Source organism: Rhinichthys klamathensis, unplaced genomic scaffold, assembly GCF_029890125.1.
Source record: "Rhinichthys klamathensis goyatoka isolate OS25496 unplaced genomic scaffold, OSU_Roscu_1.1 h1tg000046l_1, whole genome shotgun sequence".
NCBI classification, from domain to species: Eukaryota; Metazoa; Chordata; class Actinopteri; order Cypriniformes; family Leuciscidae; genus Rhinichthys; species Rhinichthys klamathensis.
In genome coordinates, this window is record NW_026606593.1 from 1140279 (window position 1) to 1161745 (window position 21467).

General features: G+C 40.2%; 2 protein-coding genes across 2 annotated transcripts in view; one reads left to right on the forward strand and one right to left on the reverse strand.

Annotated features, from left to right (window-relative positions):
• The window catches only part of LOC130082479 (LHFPL tetraspan subfamily member 7 protein), a 171188-nt gene extending 160350 nt beyond the window's left edge, over positions 1 to 10838 (forward strand). The window contains exon 3 of the mRNA XM_056247330.1: positions 10598 to 10838. Within this exon, the coding sequence (XP_056103305.1) occupies positions 10598 to 10824 (227 nt within the window). The 3' untranslated portion in view covers positions 10825 to 10838. The remainder of the gene's footprint in view (positions 1 to 10597) is intronic.
• Positions 10839 to 13737: 2899 nt separating this feature from the next.
• LOC130082426 (spermatogenesis-associated protein 22) lies at positions 13738 to 21467 on the reverse strand. Its single transcript, XM_056247279.1, is given in 10 exon segments — positions 13738 to 14148; positions 15372 to 15469; positions 15543 to 15648; positions 16598 to 16919; positions 17664 to 17802; positions 19328 to 19472; positions 19475 to 19517; positions 19737 to 19794; positions 21012 to 21107; positions 21404 to 21467. Coding segments are annotated over 10 exon segments (1263 nt in total). The 3' UTR covers positions 13738 to 13956.

The following is a 21467-nucleotide window of genomic DNA, read 5'->3' on the forward strand; positions in this document are numbered from 1 at the left end:
ACTTATAGTTAGTAGAATGTCTAAAGTGGACCATCGAAATAAAGTGACGATTGACGAAGTTTAAATCCATTTCACTGAATTCCATGGATTTCCCCCTCAAAATATAGTTTTGGTCCTATGACCAAATTATTTTCTTAGAATTTTGGATGAAAAATTATAAACAGTACAAAAATAAAACTTAAATATTACTTAAAGTATTAGGACTGTCTATGGATAAAATTTTTAAAAAACATAATCACACAGATTTCTGCAATTAATCACACCTAACATTAATATATTCACATTGAATCTCTAAATTAATGTAGAAACAACATAAAGAGAGAATTTAATTATTTGTTTAATGGCATTTTGACTATGAATGTACTATGAATGAAGGCCACTATCACTGATAATTTTTTTATTATTTTTTTATTCTGGTTATAAGGAAATATTCATTGCAGTAATGAATGGCTTATTAGTTAGTCCCTGCCCTAACAAATATTTTGCTTTCCAGCAGTGAAGTGCTTTCACGTCGCTGTGATTGGCTGATCATGCTGTCAATCAGTAGCCTGGTTAAAACCAGACCATTCTCAGTTGTAACTGAGTTATGGTCTGGCAAAGCGTCATAGACAAATCATTTCCAGAGGGGCGTCACCAACGGACGTCGCGGATAGACCTAAACCCAATCAGAGCGATGAAGGAGATGACGTATGCAGAGCGGCGGAGAAACATCTCCGAGTGTTGCTCTTTGTTCGAATTTTTAACAAAAAGGAAACGTTTAAATCGCTTAAAACAGACGCGATAGCTGATTCGAACGTGTGATGTTCGACGTCGGCATCCATCTTTGTAATGTAGGCTAAAATCTGCTTCAAAATCCCAGCGCTGTCGTCATCGTGTAAAGCCCGCCCCAACGTTTCTGATTGGTGCCTCGATTTCGACGGATTGGAAATGAGCTTGAATGAGCTCTTTGCCAGACTAACTTTCAGAGCAAATCTAAATTTGCCGGAAGTTGTCTGGGTTTTCCCAGGCTAGTCAATCAGATAATTCCCACCTATAATGTTGTAACAGGACAAACTGGTCAAATTAGTGTCAGGATGAGGGTTTGAATTTTTTTTAGGTTTTTAAATACTGTTGACGGCGGCAACTAGGCGGCAACGCCAGGCATCGTAAACCTCTGTATTTACTATTTATTTATTATTTACTTAGTATTATTATCTATTTATCTACTTGAACGTCTGTCTCTGCTTAGTTTATGTATTGTGGCCTGTGTATTTGCTTTGTTCTGGTGCCCAAATGCAATATGATGTCATTGACAGTGTTTCTGAATGCTTGACTAAGTGTTGTCGTCTTGTCTTGTTGATACGAGTGGTAGGCTAAAACTGAATTGCCCTACGGGGATAAATAAAGTTGTTTGAATTGAATTGAATCGAATTGAATAAAACCAGCAGGAAAAAATGCTATTTTAATCAAATAGATAGAATGAATTTGACATCTTCAAATGTATATTTATTTAATTTCATTCACAATTAACATTTATCATTTCAGTTGCAGTTCCACAAGAGGTCCACAGCACACACTTTTGGCCACATGCAGTTCACACTCGGTTGTCACGTGTCTACCATCATCCCTAAAGCAGATCCGTACAGCACTATCATTCAAAGTGATGGTGACACTGACCTCATCACGTCCAATGAACATGTCATAATGAATAGCAGCAGTGGAAACAGTGGAAAGTCTCCGCTCTGGTTCAGAATCAAACCCTGTGAGACGCATGCTATGAGAAGGGCAGGTTCGAATGTTATTACACTATTCACTGAATCTCATCATCAAATCATTTGTCACCAAAGCACATATTGCCAGTGGATTACAGCAGCGGCCACAGGTCGCATGTGTGTGTGGTTAGTCAACCCTGCCAAGCAAGAAATGAGGTTCTGCGGCTCAGTATTGCTTTAAGATGGAGAATGGGAATAGGACAGATAACATATGCCATGTAACCTCTAACCTCTCCATACCAAACAGAGCGCTTATATCAGACACTAAAGCATAGTTTAAATTAGAGAGAAAATAGAATATGGTTGCATGATATATCATGACTTAAAGGTCAGAGGAATATAGATGTGTCTTGTTGTGGCTACAACACTCACACTTGCGAAAATCGATCACTGATCAAAGATTGAATGGCGAGTTGATCCAAAAATGAAACTTCTGTCGTGATTTACTGACGCTCTGTGTGCTGGTTTCACATTTTTTCATGTCCTTCCATTCTTCCACATTCAGTTACAACACATGTAAGAGCCAATGCCGTTTGTGGTCAAAGACATCAGTGTGCAAAACTTCAGTGGGACATTTTTTTGAATCTGAATGTGGGGACAAATGAGATTTCAGAGCTTTGGTGGAGGAGAACATTATTAGTCCTAACACCATTTTTTATCAGCTTGGCACTCTGCAACATGACATCATGACTTTGCGTAAACATACACGCCACTTTCAAGTCAAGTGGCGTGTTATCTATACGCATTTTGAGCTATCCGCGTGTATGTCCACGCCGAAATGAACAGTCATCTTTTGCATGTATGTCTACGCCGTTAAACGTCCGAGTGATTCCGCGTGTATGTGTACGCCGTTAAATGTCTGAGCGAAACGAAGCAAAATTCATATCTACATCTGTGGAGCGATATTTTTTTTCCTAGGATGGTAGGGGAAGACTCATAAATAGTATTAACCCCAGTGACGGGTAGGTTTAGGGACGGGGTTGGGGTCATATTTTTATATATATACACACAGTAATGTAATGTTAAGTCAAAGGCGTTGATAAACACGCTGAAAAGCGATTATGCGTGTTGATAGGACGCCAAAAATGGAAATACGAATTGGCGTGTCATACATACGCCATTTCATGAGATCAGTCTGCACATTCAGGGGATTTATGCTGTTACGACATGATAGAGGGGAATTATCTGGTTGACAACATGATCAGCCAATCATAGGTGTCACCATTGGTGTCGCTGTTCAAATTTCTGTGTTCCTCAACATATGACATCAGAAACCTCAGCAAATAATCATTCCAACTGAATTGCCCGTTATTGGCTGATTGAAGTAATTAATTACTGTAATTGAAGATAGTTTGTGCTATTTCATATGATTTATTTGAAAGAATTAAAAGAGCAGTTTCACGTCTATCCTTGTATTGCTCAACTGGTTGATATGGGATTTACAATGGGTTCGTACAGATACTGTAAAATCAAATTCCAGGACTTTTCAAGCAGTACTTTTTTGCTTTTCAAGGACTACAATCAGAGATCTCATTTATCAAACAATATCTAAATTCTAAAAAAAAGTTAAATAGATAAACAAAAATAAAACCTAATAAAACAAAATGGTGCACCACAAGCAATGACTGTGGCAACTTTGAAAGGATAATATGACAAAGATATCACTTTCCTTATTCAAACTGATTTATTTCTCCCATGAATATATGATTGACCTGAAGAATAAAAGCTGTAACTGTCGCGATTTCAATGTGTTTTAGTTCTGTCTTGAGATCTTGTTTCCCCCGTCTTTTGTGACTTTTGGTTCAGTCCTGTTAGTTTTCCCGCCATGTCTGATTAGAAATTCCCTGCACCTGTTTTCTGTTAATCATCCCATTAGTCCCTGTTCATTTAAGCCCTGTGTTTTCCCTCAGTGTTTGTTGGTCGTCGTCCGCGTATGGTTGTATGTTTTGAAGTCCTGGAGTTCCTTTCCCTTTGTTTTTGTATGTTTATAGAAGTCAAGTTTGTTAATAAATATCTATATCGCTTATTCCGTGTCCTCGTCTTCAGCAGCCTGCTACAACCTGACAGAACGACCAACCCTTACAAAAAGGAAACAGATACCTGACGGTATGGATCCAGCAGTTCTGTTTCTCCTGAACCTACGTCAGGGAGACCTCACCATAGAGGATTATGTCGGAGAGTTTTGTGAACGCTCTCAGCTGGTGGACTTCAATGAGGTGGCTCTTAAGGACTTTTTTAGGATAGGGTTAAATGAACCTATCCGGTCTTGTTTGCCAGGTGGGAAGATTCACTTTTCCCTGGCTCAATACCTAGACCATGCCCTTTGGTTGAGCGGCTCAACTTTGACCGTGGGAGACATCGAGCCTGAGCTTCCCTGCGTAGTTAAGTTTAATTACGAGGTTGATGACTTCACCGATCTTCCTCCTCTCATCGGTCCAGAAGTGCCAGAGTTTCCTTCGCCGCTGGTTCCGTCTAGCCCAGCCAAGCCCTTACCGCTGGTTCCGTCCAGCCCAGCCAAGCCCTTACCGCTGGTTCCGTCCAGCCCAGCCAAGCCCTTACCGCTGGTTCCGTCCAGCCCAGTCAAGCCCGCACCGCTGGTTCCGTCCAGCCCAGTCAAGCCCTCACCGCTGGTTCCGTCCAGCCCAGCCAAGCCCGCACCGCTGGTTCCGTCCAGTCCAGTCAAGCCCTCACCGCTGGTTCCGTCCAGCCCAGCCAAGCCTGCACCGCTGGTTCCGTCCAGCCAATCCGAGCCCGTCGCCTGCTCGCCAGAGCCTGAGCCCGTCGCCTGCCCGCCAGAGCCTGAGCCCGTCGCCTGCCCGCCAGAGCCTGAGCCCGTCGCCTGCCCGCCAGAGCCTGAGCCCGTCGCCTGCCCGCCAGAGCCTGAGCCCGTCGCCTGCCCGCCAGAGCCTGAGCCCGTCGCCTGCCCGCCAGAGCCTGAGCCCGTCGCCTGCCCGCCAGAGCCTGAGCCCGTCGCCTGCCCGCCAGAGCCTGAGCCCGTCGCCTGCCCGCCAGAGCCTGAGCCCGTCGCCTGCCCGCCAGAGCCTGAGCCCGTCGCCTGCCCGCCAGAGCCTGAGCCCGTCGCCTGCCCGCCAGAGCCTGAGCCCGTCGCCTGCCCGCCAGAGCCTGAGCCCGTCGCCTGCCCGCCAGAGCCTGAGCCCGTCGCCTGCCCGCCAGAGCCTGAGCCCGTCGCCTGCGCCAGAGCCCGCTGATCCTGCGCCAGAGCCCGCTGATCCTGCGCCAGAGCCCGCTGATCCTGCGCCAGAGCCCGCTGATCCTGCGCCAGAGCCCGCTGATCCTGCGCCAGAGCCCGCTGATCCTGCGCCAGAGCCCGCTGATCCTGCGCCAGTCCTGTCTAGCCCAGAGTTTCCTTTGCCACTGGTCCTGCTTAGTTCAAAGTCCTCGTCACTGCTGGTCCTGCCCAGCCCAAGACTCTCGTTGCTGCCGGTTCCCCCCTGTCCTGTCAAGTTTCCCATTAAAATTTTGGGGGGGCGCCCACCCGAAGGGTCTTCACCGCCCTGGCCGCCTGAAGGGCCTTCACCACCGTGGCCGCCTGAAGGGTCTTCACCACCGTGGCCGCCTGAAGGGTCTTCACCACCGTGGCCGCCTGAAGGGTCTTCACCACCGTGGCCGCCTGAAGGGTCTTCACCACCGTGGCCGCCTGAAGGGCCTTCACCACCGTGGCCGCCTGAAGGGTCTTCACCACCGTGGCCGCCTGAAGGGTCTTCACCACCGTGGCCGCCTGAAGGGTCTTCACCACCGTGGCCGCCTGAAGGGTCTTCACCACCGTGGCCGCCCGAAGGGTCTTCACCACCGTGGCCGTCCGAAGGGTCGTCACCGCCCTGGACGTCCGAGGGTCCGACAGCTCCGCCCTGGACGCCCGAGGGTCCGACAGCTCCGCCCTGGACGCCCGAGGGTCCGACAGCTCCGCCCTGGACGCCCGAGGGTCCGACAGCTCCGCCCTGGACGCCCGAGGGTCCGACAGCTCCGCCCTGGACGCCCGAGGGTCCGACAGCTCCGCCCTGGACGCCCGAGGGTCCGACAGCTCCGCCCTGGACGCCCGAGGGTCCGACAGCTCCGCCCTGGACGCCCGAGGGTCCGACAGCTCCGCCCTGGACGCCCGAGGGTCCGACAGCTCCGCCCTGGACGCCCGAGGGTCCGACAGCTCCGCCCTGGACGCCCGAGGGTCCGACAGCTCCGCCCTGGACGCCCAAGGGTTCGTCTGCTCAGCCCTGGCCACGCCCACGTCCAGCTCCACCGTGGCCACGCCCACGTCCAGCTCCGCCGTGGCCACGCCCACATCCAGCTCCGCCATGGCCACGTCCACAGCCGGTTCCACCCCGGTTCCCCAAGCTACCAGCTCCGCCCTGGAGGCTTCCTGTCAATGCATCACCATGCCCTCGTCAGCCTCCAGGGCGCCCACCCTCCCACCCCTTTGGATGTTGTACGGCGCGAGGTCGCGCCTTCGGAGAGGGGGGGGTACTGTCACGATTTCAATGTGTTTTAGTTCTGTCTTGAGATCTTGTTTCCCCCGTCTTTTGTGACTTTTGGTTCAGTCCTGTTAGTTTTCCCGCCATGTCTGATTAGAAATTCCCTGCACCTGTTTTCTGTTAATCATCCCATTAGTCCCTGTTCATTTAAGCCCTGTGTTTTCCCTCAGTGTTTGTTGGTCGTCGTCCGCGTATGGTTGTATGTTTTGAAGTCCTGGAGTTCCTTTCCCTTTGTTTTTGTATGTTTATAGAAGTCAAGTTTGTTAATAAATATCTATATCGCTTATTCCGTGTCCTCGTCTTCAGCAGCCTGCTACAACCTGACAGTAACATATACTTGGATATTTACATGAGCAATATCCCACTCATAGCCATGCGAAATGGCTCTATATCTGTATTAGACGACGGGTTCCAGCGTTGATTTTGTGTGAAAAGATTGTTTTATCAATAAATTTTAACACTAATTTCACATAGTCTTTCAATAATTCAAGCACTTTTCAAGTGCTTCATAAATATGGCTGTTTTCAAGGGTTTTCCACGACTTGCATTTCAAAACGTCAAATTCAAGCACTTTAAGCACCTTGTATTAGTAGTAAGTAATGCAATACTTTTTAGAGAGAGTAATTAGTACAGTAATCTATTTACACTGTTGAGGATCTAATTAGTAGCTAGTAATTAATTACCATAATTTTAGAGTAACTTACTCAACACTGCACCTGAGTTTAAATCACACGGGGGCAAAATTGTGTTGTTGAGGAAAAAAAACTGGGAAAACTCGCATCGATAGGTGTATAAGTTGCTTTTTATTATTTTATTCACGAATAATGTAAAATACCGAACCCATAACATAATTTATAGTGGTGTAAGTCTATATAAACAACATTTATTATAAATGCCAAGCCTAAACGAATTGATGAAATGAAAGTGAAAGTGTGCACGGAGGCGATTATCTCCTTCATTTCATTAAATGTGAAGTAACCCATGTAGTTTCTGCAACACTAGTGGCACCTGTGCTAGGACTGATTTGTTTTTCACGTGTATTTGTGTGTGCATTTATTTATACTCTATTTTGCGTGCTTTACGTTATTAGCATTATATAAGTCGCTCTAGAATAGAAGTCGAAGCATGTTTCAGATGATATAACACAACTTATAGTCTGGAAAATACAGTGTAAATGCTTGGACCTATTTAAATGTAATATTTTTTATTTCATTGTTATTACCACAAAGTCAGTTTGAAATGGAAGTCTATCGTGCAGCTGTAACACTTGCCCCATACACTTCCATTGTAAGTGCTGTTCTGTCAATATATTGTTTTGTATCATTATACAAACTGATATACTGTATTATTTCATTTATGAGTTAATTATTTCCTATCGCAGTCGACAGTATGCTGTCAATAGAGCTCAACTAGTATTTAAACTGTGTTATTCCTTTGAGCCATGTCTTTGGTATTGAAGTGTGTTCTTTGCCTCTTTTAGCTTTATGTACTCGTTGACCCTGAATCTAAATTTGGCCACTATTAAGTGGCTACCTTATACGTCATCTGTGAATCAAAGCCACATGTACCAAAACACCAAGTACACTTTGTAACACTGTGCAATCTGAGAATCAAGACGATGTGGACTTTAAAGCTAAAGACAGACCGCAGTTCAGTGTCTGATAAGGTGTATTTTTGTAGTCACACAGCTGTCCCATTCTCCCACACACATATTGTGTTTTATGGGGATTTTCCATAGGCATATTTTTATACTGCACAAACTGTATCTTCTATCCCCTTACACTAACCCTAACCCTCCCCATCACAAAACTTTCTACATTTAACATTTTCAAAAAACATCACTTAGTATGATTTATAAGCTGTTTTCCACCTGGGGACCAAAAAATGCCCCCACAAGGACAAGGATTTCAGATATTGCCATCTTTGTGGGGACATTTTCTCCCCATAATGTAGAGTATACCAGGCCACACACACACACACACACACACACACGCGGGCTCAAGCTTTTATCTGATCTAGACTGCAATTGGCCCTGAGATTTGCAAGCCTCTGCAGTGAAGCTCTTGTTGGTTTGACCCGCTTTAATTAAACTCCATACAGTTGCACTATCTGTATGTGTCTTTCATTGAAGATTGCCTTTAAAATTAAATTCTATTGAATAGCTTGTTGAGACTCATTGAATGCCCTGTCATGTGAGTGTAAACATCCACTGATAGCAGTGATTTTGCTCTGCCGGAGAGGCCGTTTGTGTGGATACAGTCAAAGCTAGAGAAGGACATGATGATGTCATTAGCAGAGCAGCTTCGAGATGCCAGGCTCCCGCTGATAAACACAAGCACAGCTGGATCTGAGGCCATTCAACAGAAGGAAAGCACTGTTCTTAGTGTGGGTGTTTTTGTGTGGAGGGCCTGAAGAGGGATAATAGATAGATGAATTAAGATGTTCTGCACCCCTGGGCGAAAATAGCCATTAAGTCATTTACCGGTTATGCAGTATGTTGAGGATAAGCCGGGGTTTCATGCGATATTTGCGATGATTAAACTGATGCTGAGTGGTCGATAAGGTCGTGCTAAAATACTTAAATATAGAAACACCTCTTCATCACATCACTGCAGCAACAATTGAATAACATTCTGTTATTGTTTACATGTCAGGGGAAATATTTTACAGTATTAATAGTTTTTCATAATTAAAATGCACCGTCATTCAAAAGTTTGGTAAGATTTTTTTTATATTTTAAGAAAAAAAGTATCTTGTGCTGACCAAGGCAGCATTTATTTGATCAAAATACAGTCATGGATGAATATTGTGAAATATTTTTACAATTTAAAATAACTTTTTTATATTTGAAAATGTGATTTATTTCTTTGATCAAAGCTGAATTTTCAGCATCATTACTCCAGTCTTCAGTCACATGATCCTTCAGAAATCATTCTAATATGCTGATTTGATACTCAAGAAAACTTTTTTACATTATTATCCACGTTGAAAACAGTTGTGCTGTTAAATATTTTTGTGGAAACCATGATGCATTTATTTTTTCAGGATTATAACAATGTAAAAGTTTATACTGTCACTTTTGATCAAATAAATGCATCAATGCTAAATAAAAGTATTAAATTCTTACTGACCCCAAAATATTTTCTCAATATGTTTATGTAATTAAATACTATTTATCAATACTATTTAAATATATTTATATTGTCATCCAGCTTTAAACATTTTATAATGGTTGTTGTGACTTTAATTGAATCAAATTAAATACGCAGGTACTCAGCCAACATAGAAATGGATCGCATGATTCAATAGATATTTGACAGCAAATGATTTTAACACTGGAAATGTCTGAGAAAATGGATCACCTAGAAACTCTTCTAATGGCTTTTCCTCAGTCACCATACACCACTCACACTCATGGACTGTCACTCATCATCCAATGAATTTTGATTTCAGACATATAAGGGCTGATGATTTTGTGTATGTTTGATATTTCCATGTCAAAACTGCAGAGTATTGCGGGCCTTTCTTTCATTAATGATCCGTTCATTGGACAGAGACGCAGCACTACTGCCACCCTGAGCAATGTTGTTGATACTACAATATTTAAAATTTAAGTTTTCTGACCAGTCAGAAGTATTTTAAAGAGGTATTGAGGGCAAAAATGATAAATTTACAGCAGTAAAAAAAAAATAGCCAACAGAATTTATAAACATTAAATGTAGATGTCAAACAATATCTCATGTTTAATAAAAGGTAGGCCTACTTCTCATTTCAGTAAGTGCTTCATGAATTATTTAGATTTTTATTAATTATTTTCTTCATGTTAAATGTTTTATTTTACTATTTATTTAATTTATTAATATTTTAAAATAAACTTTTGATAAAAGTGTCAAAAAAGACAATAAATTAACCAACCACTTTAAAAAAAAAGAATTTTCTTTGGGTTTTAAAATATCACTTTTTTTATTGTTCGTCTAACCAGTTTAATAAAGCTTAGGATGCTTTTAATGTCATGGAACATGTTTTATTGTCTGACCTAGACTGAATCTCATTTTCAGTTACATTTTCTTTTTCATGCAGACTGTGCACTTTCATTGTTTTGTTAAGCCACACATTTATTTACTTATTATTTATTTGTTTGTATGGTTAAGTAGATTTGATCTTGTTTTGCTTTGTTTTTCTTCATTGTAATATTGTCCTGAAACTCAAAGTTTTTTTTTTTTTTGCATTCAAATTGAACACCATGTTTTATAATTGTCTTGAGGTATAATTTACACCTAACTTCCATTGTACTGCTTTCCCACTGTGTACATAATCCACCAATAATTGCTTTGCTTCCTCTCTGTGTCTCTGTTCTAGTGGTCATTATGGCATCTGGTTTACTGGTTTACCCCTTCGGTCTGAACTCCAGCCTGGTCAAGTCTTTCTGCGGAGACTCGGACATCTACTACGCCGGGGAGTGTCAGATAGGATGGGGCTACATGCTGGCTATCGTAGGTGTCATGCTCACACTCTTCCTGCCCTTCTTCGCCAAGTACGCCCCCAAGGAGCATCTGTCACCCACCCCCTTGCCCACCCTGTTATAGAGCTTTAAAGATCAGCACCTTCAACATTCAACCTGCTCAGCCATCACTGCTATAATTTACACAACAATCTGAGGATGGACAGACTGCTGAGTCTCTGCATCATTTGCCATGGTTGGTAATAATGATGCCATCAAGATGAGCAGAACTCGAGAGCCCTCATCCCCTCTATTCGTCTTGTTTTATTGTGCTGGCGTCTTCCCATATTCGATAAGGTCCTTTCCCCCCAACACAATCAACCTCCCAAGTGAAAAACTCATTTGAAAAGGATTATATGGATTTTGGTCTGTCTTTCCCTTCTTGCTAATTTGTTTTAAAGCTTTGTCTGTTTTTGAAGACCTCTATGGACTAGCTACTGAAAATAACGGATAATGGACCATGGTGAAAATTTCGAGATTTTGTTTGCAAGGATCAAAACCAAAAATAGCGAATTAAATGAAAATTGAGCAAGATTTTCCAATGACTTTTTACTGAGACTTGTCAGCATGCAATGAAAGGGGAAAAAATGACAGCCCCTTTTAAAATGGGCTTATTTAGAGCTTCTGCTAATGGATCAACAGATTCAGTAGAAACAGTTTGAGAGAAACTGAACTCAAACTCAGTCAATCTGACTTTTGCATTATACAGTTTCTAACACATGATAGTACCTATTCAAGGACCAACACTGTGGCTTAAGTGAACTCAAACCTTTTTTTATTCTCCGTACGAGTCTTAAATTCACACTGTATTTTTCTTCACTTTGTTTCTCATAACCCTGTGAGAGCCATCAAGGAACTGTATATATAGTACGGACAAGGCCGTTGCTTCAAGCTGCCATGGATGGATCAGAAGCATGGACTTTTCTCAACAACTGTATGTGAAAGTTAAATGATCCCACAAGTAAAACCTTGCATTTTTCCAAACTGGGTGAACAGGAAATGTTGTGAAAGCCTCCTTTTGCTGTAACACATACTAGTACTGAATTATTCAGGATTACACAAATCAGGAGCAAGGCTGTTCTTAACTTAAAGTTGGGCTTAGTTAACACTGAAACACTATGTTCTGGAAAACACCAACTTCTAACCAACTTGTGCCTTTTGACCATTGCTAATTCTAAGACTTAAGTACCTTTCATCAGGTAATCTACTTCTAAAACATTTTGTAAATGCTTTCTTGTTGGATTAACATTGTGCGATTCTTTCTGTATGTCTCCATCTTTCAATGATGATTCGTTTTAGTCGAAAGTCTTTAATGATGGAGCTCCTTGCCAAGATGATGGTGTTTTGAGAGGGTTTCAAACAAAGAACAAAATGATGAAAGCTAAATTAGCAAGTCATTAAACAAAAAACATTTCAGTCCTGATTTGTCATGACAGATTCATGCATCACTTTAAGAAATTTAAACGATCAAATTAATCTAATGTGCTAATGCATTTACTCTTGGCACAGCAATACAGTGAAGCTAAAGCTTCTACTAGGATCATTCCATATTGCACTCGGTTCACTTTTGCTGTTGTGTTGATTCATTTGTGTGTTATGTGTTCAGACTGGCTGATAACATTGGCACTCAACTGCCCTCTTAGTAGATTTAACTCTGACTTCTATTATGATATATATGAGCATACAGCCAAGAAAAAAACAACAACCCCCCATAATATGTGTGTACCTTTAACTGTTAACGATAAGCTGTAGCTCAGAGGACAGAGCACAACTTTAAACTGGCATCAGATGTCAAACATAGCAGGCCCTTTCAATGTGTTTTTGCAGGTGTACACTGGCGTCCTCTGACTGCTGGTGTCGGCGACTTGCATTCTTGAGTTCTGTTTATGATCATGTATGTATGTGAAGTCTGATCACTGGTAGCTCTTAGAACTCGTAGATTAGTGCTGTGGGTTTCCCACTGTGATGTTTTGGTTGTAAATAATTCTGTAACATGACATCCTGATGGTTGGTTCCCTTTTGAAAGATATATTTTGAGATGTTACCTCATCAATGTGTTTGTTTAACCTTTGAAATCCTTAACGAATTGCTGTTATGTGTTTCTTCTTTGTAATAAATCATTTCATAAACTTAGCAAATTCTTCAAAGTCTTTTGAACGAAGACAAAGTCCTTTTAGGCAAGTCATGCCACTCGGCCGCCATCTTGGCAACGCCTCCGGGCAGCTATTTCGGACTAACAAGACCAGGCTCCTATCTAAATGAATGGGCAGAGAGTCAGAACTGCACTTTCACTGGTCACCAGGACATAAAAACTGCTTGTATAGAAACAGCAGTAAAATATGATAAAAATCGCTGAAAAAGTTTGATGACTTTGCCCCAAAATAAGGTTTAAAAGGTCTTTTTCCCCACAGGTTCTACGTTTACTACGCATGCGCAAGGGTTCTCGTCTCCGCTGTCGCAAACCTCAACTGTGCGCATGCGTCAGTGGAACCAGACGATAGGCTTACATGTTTCCCGGCTTGACTGTTAAAAGCAGACGATTGGCTTTCCAGCGGGAGGGGAGGGGCATGTGCATACAACCGCCATATTTGGCGTTACGGGTTTTCCCTATATAGTTGTATTGAGGATTGAGGAAGTGGCATGTCTCTATATAAATTGTCTCTGACGAAGACGACAATAAATCTTTAAAAATATATTGTCCAAGTTTTGGATTTGAATACAAATTGGTTTTTAATGCACCAATTAACAATATAAATGCATATACATTCTAACTCAAATATTATGCATATAAATTAGAATTATTATGACAACTTACAATAAATTAAAATGACTTAAATACTATAGTATATGCATATAAATTACAATACCTTCCGATTAGATATGCATATAAATTAGAACTAAAATATTCGAAATGCTTCTCAATTATAATAATTCGAGATTATATAAACACAAATTAGAACAAAATGTTTTAAATGCATCTCAATTATAATAACTCAAATATTATAAATGCATCTAAATTATATCTCAGAACAATGCAAAGTAACATTCATTCATCGCGTACAGAATCAAAATCTTCCGATACAGATCACAGATTTACTGTGATACTGTTTTACCTTCACAGACAATTGAAGATCATCTCTTATTGAACTAATTCACAAAACAGAACCAACCCTAACTTCAGTAAAAGTCTGTGCTCGTGTTACTCACTCGATCCACATCAGATTTCACTGAGAGCCAGCACCACACCCCTCATCTCTGCATCTGATGCTCTCACAGCCTCCTGCGCATTCCTTTGCTCTGACAGTGAAGCAGCTCGGACTGACACACAAGTCATTGTGTCCCTTTGCCTGTCGTAGTTTCCGATGCAGCGATGCACCTGACCTCTGATCAGTCTGGGCAGAATCTGATCCTACAGAAAAGACATACAATGACTTTATAACTCTGAACATACATGTTTACGGTGTCCCTACCACTGCCAACATCACATAACAGTGTGCAGTCCTAATGGTTTCTCATATTTGAAAAAATAGAAAATGCACAATGGAAAAAAGTGGGCGCAAGTCATAACCCAGAGAGAGCATCTTTTTTCTTTTAATTGTTTCTTGTTTCTTCAGATCTGTATCTGTAATTTCATCTCTGGTGTTCTAAACCCACAAATTTAACATTAAAAAACATTTTGGAGAATTACGGCCATCTACAGCAATATTGTGGTATGAGCTCAATTTTTACAGACCACGTTTATGCTACATTTACGATTCTTTTTTGTCATATTTGGAGCTTGACAGCCACAGTATCTATTATTTTTTATTGTATGGAAGAGAAGTGTGAACATTCTTTAAAACATCTGTGTTCTGTGAGGCAGAGAAAGTCATACAGGTTTGGAACAACATGAGGGTGAATAAACAATGACAGAATTTTAATATCTGGGAGAATTATTCCTTTAAATCATCTTAAAGGATTAGTTCACCTCAAAATGAAAGTTTCCTAATAATTTAATCACCCCAATGCCATCCAAGATATCCATGTCTTTCTTTCCTCAGTGGAAGAGAAAATACGTTTTTTGAGGAAAAAGTTTCTGGATTTTTCTTCGAATAATGGACTTCAATTGCAAGCAACGTTTTGAAGTCCAAATCAATGCAGTTTCAAAGGTCTTTGAAGTGCTTTAACCGGCTGTGCACGATCGCAGCTGAGGAAGAGGGTCTTATCTAGCGAAACGATAGGTCATTTTCAAAAAAAAAAAATATATATATATATACTTTTTAACTACAATTGTTCGGATTTAGCTAATCTGCAATGCGCCGGGACCTACGTCATCACGTTGAAAGGTCAAAAATACAGTAAAACAGTAATATTATATTGTGAAACATTCCTGCGCTTTCAAATAACTGTTTGTTTATAGCTAATAAAAAAACCCTGCAAGGTCTAGAGATCAGATGTGTTTTGAAAATAAGTTAAAACCATGTTTTTAGAACTGCACAAGACGCGAAAGCAAAGGTCAAACACGTCAGTCTAGCATGTGCTTACAGTGAAAAACATTAAAGAAAAGTAGTGCAGTGGAATGGAAAAAATGTGTTCTGTGTGAACGGCCCATAGGATGTAGCTCAGGAAGAGGACCAATATTCCTAGACTCACAATTTCATAGTAAAGACACTGGACGACCTCTTTACCATCCCTCATGAGGAATTTCTTGGCTCCATATTCTCCAACTGTAACTGCAGAGTCCAGTGTGGCTGTAAAGAGAGACAGGACTGTTAGACAACGATTCATATCGAGGGGATCACATGTGTGTGATAGTCTCCTCACCAAAGATCTCAAACAGCATTGGTACTCTGTTCTTATACTGGCTCCAGTGCTTCATTCCTTCAATAACAGTAGAAATAAGACGCAGCGATACCTCACGAGGGGGCTTCTATCCAGCAGGAGGGAAAATAAATGTTAGCTGAACAATCAAAACAACATTTTATACTGAGAAGCAGAAAATCTTTGAGACAAAAAAAATGAGTAGAGGAAACTTATGATATGAAAAACTTATTGTAATAACTTTTTTCCACACACAAAAAGAAGATAATTCAATTGAATGTAAGTAGATAGTGACAAGGGTTGTAAAGTTCCAAAAAGGCAAACAAATAAAGATCAAAATATGGGAGACTCGGTTCAATTGCAACTGTTCTTTGATTTAGAACAGGGTTCCTCAAACTCGGTCCTGGAGGGCCACTGTCCTGCAGAGTTTAGCGCCAACCCTGATCAAACACACCTGAGCAAGCTAATCAAGGTCTTCAGGATCACTAGAAACTCACAGGTAGGTGTGTTTGATCAGGGTTGGAGCTAAACTCTGCAGGACAGTGCAGAGTCTATTATGCCAGTCTATTAAACGACTGTTGATCCAGGACCGAGTTTGAGAAACCCTGATTTAGAATTTTGATTGAACTATGCCTTTAACTTTGGCTATTATCAAAAGTGAATAAAACTTGATTATAAAAGTACCGTAGATCTATTAAAGGGTTAGTTCACCCAAAGATGACAATTCTGTCATTAACTACTCACCCTCATGTCATTCCAAACCCGTAAGACTTTTTTTTACTTTTAGATAGAAGATAGAAGATTGATATGTCACAGTGTGATCTCTAAGCTGAATTAAAAGCTGCAGAAACAAAAACTTTAAAGCTGGAGGTTTGCAGCATTGCATGATAGTGGAGTAGACTGTGTATTTTTACTTTTAGGATTTATTATTTTTTGTTATCCGTTTAATTTACGTTTTTTTAAATCGCAAAGTGCAACGTCATTCCAGAATCCAAAGAAATTTTGCGTGCTCAAAGTCTAAAATGACCGCCTCTTTAGACTTGTAAAGTAACACACACCTGCTTCTGAGGGGTGGTTTGGACACTTGAGGTGTCCATCTTTTCTTTTGCCCACATTTCACTGGTTGATTGTCCAACAGGTCTGAACTTCCACTTTCCGCTCTGACTCTGAGCTCCAGGGCTCTGGGTGCTTCCTGCTGTGGGTGTACACTGTTGGGGACGGTACGGCATTCTGGGAGAATTTGCCAGTCTATTAAACGACTGTTGATTCTGAACGCCGCTGGACCATGTGGGCTGGCCCAACGACGCTGAGCTGCTGCTTGGAAAGCCACCATGAAGCTGGGATCCAAACGCTGGCAATGAATCCTGTCTCACTGGAGGCCTTTGTTGCTCTGTCTGTGACCTGGAGGTAAAACGGTGACAAATACAAAATATACTGTCAAAAATCTTTTGCAGGATAACAAATAAAATGTGCTTGATGCAGTAAGATGAGAACGAAATGGTTTTATTCACCTTAAAAATATTATTTAATGCAAGTGAATCAACTTGACTACGTACTGTAGGGTTAGGTGACACTTTACAATCAGGACCTATTAGTTAACATAAGTTAATGCATTACTAACATGAGCAATACATTTGATACTGTACAGTACTACATAATTTAGTTTAAGTTAGTTAAATAAAAATACAACCGTTCATTGTTAGTTCATGTTAGCTCAGGTATATCAAATAATATTAATAGATACAACTTTTGATTTTAATGTATAAATAAATGCTGATATTAACATAAACTAGGATTAATAAATATTTTTTAAGAATTGTTCATTGTTAGTTCATGTTTACAAATGTAGTTTAAGTGTTTGCTAAGGTTACTTAAATGAAAGTATTTCTTAAGGCTCGGTTCAGAAAGAAATAGCTCCTTTACAGTTTTTATTTATTTTTTATAAAATGCCAATCTTATTTTGGTATTTTAATGCATGTTGGTTTTACTGTTTCAAATTATGGAAGGCAACTGATCTAGCAATCTTGCGTTTCTGAAGAAATAATGCACATATTCGGACCCAGCAGCTTCAAGACCTTTCTGGGTGTGTAGTCATTATTTGATTTATGAGTATCAGTTGAGTACCGGGTATAGACAGGTTTTTTTGGGTGAGGTAAAGGTGCATATCCTCGTCCTGCCACACCAGGTGAAGCAGCAGATCTCATGCTGGCTTGCTGAGGTGAAAGATAGGCTTGCTGGTTCCATCGACCACTCTGGCCTAAAGCTAAAAAACAACAACAAAAAACTCTAGGGTTATATTTTATAAGACATTGTAATGAAAGACATGACATCATAAGCTTTGTCTGCAAACAAGTGTACTATAATTAGGCTTGTCACTAATTTATAACACCAAATTGTTATAAATTGAACAAAACCTTGCAGAGCTCATAATTTTCAGTGTGAAACCTTACAGATTTCCATATCACCCAATAATGAATGAATTACTCCAATTTGCAACTACTATAAATCAGGGTTTCTGCAGGTTTCTGAAGGCCAATTTAAGACTTTTTAAAGATATTTTTAAGACCAAGTAAAGAAAAATTAAGGAATAAATGGAAGGGAACTCAATATGTCAATATGTTCTCTAAGTGTAAATGTCTAGGTTGAATCACAGTTGAGTTGTATTATCAACACTTCCAACAGATATCCATTTTTTTTTTTTACACACAAAGCTTGAATCGCTCTGCTCTCAGCCACTAGAATATGGAAATCATTTTTACTGTACCTTCTGCAAAAAAGTGATGTTCTTCCTCAGGAGTTTTGTCTTGTTTTCCAGTGCAAATATCTGAAGATTCTTAAATCAAAATGAATTTACTGGAGATACAAAATTGCATAAAATATGAAGTCTTGTTCTCTGTGAAATTTATCAAAATGAAGTGAGTTTATGATTAAAACAAGAACAAATATTTGCCTGTGGGCTCAGAAAAACTTACTTTAATTCAAAGGTAAGTTTTCACAAGTCAATGACAGATATTTGTTTTTGTTTTAAGCATGAACTCGCTTCATTTTGTTCAGTTTTTCAAGACTTTATTGTACATTTGCATCTCAAGTAAATGCATCTTCATTTAAATATATTTGTATTAGAAAACAGGACAAAAATACTGAGGAAGCACATTTTTTGCAATGCATGCAACATTTAATGCCACGACTTTATGAATTTAAGACTTTCAGCTCTGATTTAAGACCTTTTTAAAGGCTTAATTTGAGCAAGAGCAAATTATGACTTTTTAATACCCACAGAAACCCTGATAAATATATCTGGCTTTATCCGCATTCATACAGTACACTCACAAAAAGCAATATATATTATATAGAAAATCTCAATGCTTGATTGTTTATATTGTTGCCGTATGAAACACTTTCCTATCGCCCAGCTCTTAACTGCAAAATGAGCAAATTTAAATGTGCAAAATTAACATCATGACTTTCTGTAAAGATGCTTTGAAACAGAGTGAACGGCGCTATAATAAAATTGACTTGACATGATCTGTAAATATAATCTATGATCTGTCTATTGATTGTTTTCTTTACACTTTATAACTTATTTAACTTGAAACCACTTTATAATGCTGCACAAATTAAAGTTATATGACAAAGATTATTCAGTGTATTATAGTGTAACATAATGACAGAATATATTGAGTTGGAAAATGAATAGGAAGAACATCTGATGCATAGTGTGCTGCATCAGAACTTGGTACATGTTTATTCAGCATTAGATACAAGACTGACGCAGTGGAAACACATACTGGGAAGAGCAGAGGAGGAGGAGGAGGATTGTCTCTCATTGTAGTGGTTGGCAGTGAAGAGCTCACTCTCAGAGGGATTAGATGTCAAAGGCAGTCTGCTCCTCTTCCTTTGATTAAACAGAGGCACGGAGAGACAGCCTGCAGAAACACAGAGAGACAAAACTCTGCTTTGATTTCAGGCTCCAGCAACCTGAATAACACTAACTGCAGCAAAGTGTTGTATTAGCAGATAAACAGTTTTTCAATTATTAGCCAGATTTACCAGGAGCTCTCTGGAAATAATAAATGGCAAGTAATTGGATTATCTAGATAGTAGATGGAAGACATAGACTGACCCAACTCTTATTTTTAGGTATTTCCAACCAAGTAACATAGGAATTCATAATGTGACAGTAAATCCTAACGTTACCTGCGTTTGGTTTCTGGGTTTGATTCCTCCACATCTTCACACTCACTCCTCACACTGTCTGAGAGATGTAGCAATATTATTGTGTAAAAATGAAAAATATTACTATTAATTAATCTTTACTATGTATATCAGATGTATTGGCAGGTCTAGTTTCTCATAAAGATTTAACGTTAGTAAAACGTTACGTTACTATTCAGTGTTTATTGCGTCGACTCGATGACAATTTGTTTGTTCTCACTCATTCAACTCAGCTCAAAAATATAAGTATGGTAGAAATATGAACTAAAATGTTTCTATAATGAGTTTATATGTAATGGTCAAGCTGTTTTTTTAAGATTTGCCGGCTAAATTAACTTCACTAATTGTACAAGGTCATTCATGTAACTTACGTATCAAATTGTGCTTACCAGTACAAAATTGCGTCAATGAAGAGAAAATATGTTTATTAGAAGCGCTCATTCGGTAGTTTAAGATGTATCTGCGATTTTATCCAGTATTAACTCTTTGGCATTGTACAAATATTTGTTTATTGCGACGATATCATTTTGGCGCGAGGCCTGCTCGTGCTCTTGTGAAGTCCTACTCATCCGCGAATCGGTTCTTTCGAACGGTTCATTTCAAAGAGCCGGAATTAGTAGCCAACTTATTCAGCGGTTCTTCACGTATCATTTCAAGCATTATCTAGTCTACTGATATTGTCGTCTCGTCTCAATATAAAACAAGTAGGCCTACTATAAAAAAATATATAAAAAAAAATACGAGGGGCAAAATAGTTGGTTGGTTGGTGACAAATTATGCCACTGACAGTAACTTGTGTAAAAATCATTTAGGCTACATAGCCTACATTAAATCGTTGTAGGCCTATCAATATTATTTTTAAACACAAAACATTTTACGACCTTTTCAGATGTTGATAGTGCAAAGAAAGGCAAAAAGAATATCTTAAATTGGCGCTGTGGGCTGTCCGTTTGCCCACAGTTTTGTTCCAAAGAACAAACCTATTCTGTAAAGTAGCCTATATGATTTCTGAAACGTAGGTGTCAGGAGCCAATCAGAACCCTCACAAACCACCACGCAACGATCACGTTCCCCAGAGTACTAATCACCTGCACCTGTTTCCATTCAGCACGCCCTTCACAACCAGCACAAAAGCACCCAATTCACAGTCACTCATTGTCAAGCCTCCAACAGGAAAGGACCACAACCAGTTTCACTTGTCTACCTCCAAGTTATCTCGAGTCTGGAACGTAAAGTATACTTACCTGTATTACTAACCTCTGTGCTCTTGCTCTGATGTTCCCAGGACCCGCTCCGTGGTTCCGTTCTCTGTGCCCTGGATCCTGTATTGAGTCTCGTTCCTTTCTGGATGATCTGAAAAGGAGAAAATAAGCAAGTATCACTGAACTGGGTAATTCGCCATTGCATGCACTGCAAGGAATCTACTCACATCGAGTTTCTCCTTGGATCTGGTCTGCCCACGAGCGATCTGGAAAAGGGAAAAAGGAAACGTCATTGACTTGCCCTTCTATTCACACTATGCTTTATGAAGAGGATTTACTCACCTGGAATTCCTGCCACGAATCCTCTGCACGAGCACCATAGAACACCTGCAAACCTAAGTTCTTCACTCACTTTTAAATAAATAAAAGTCAATGTTCATCACTTACCTTCTTGTCCGCGTCTGAATCCTGACAGAAGGCTTGACCCACAACAGTAAGAGGTGAAGATCAT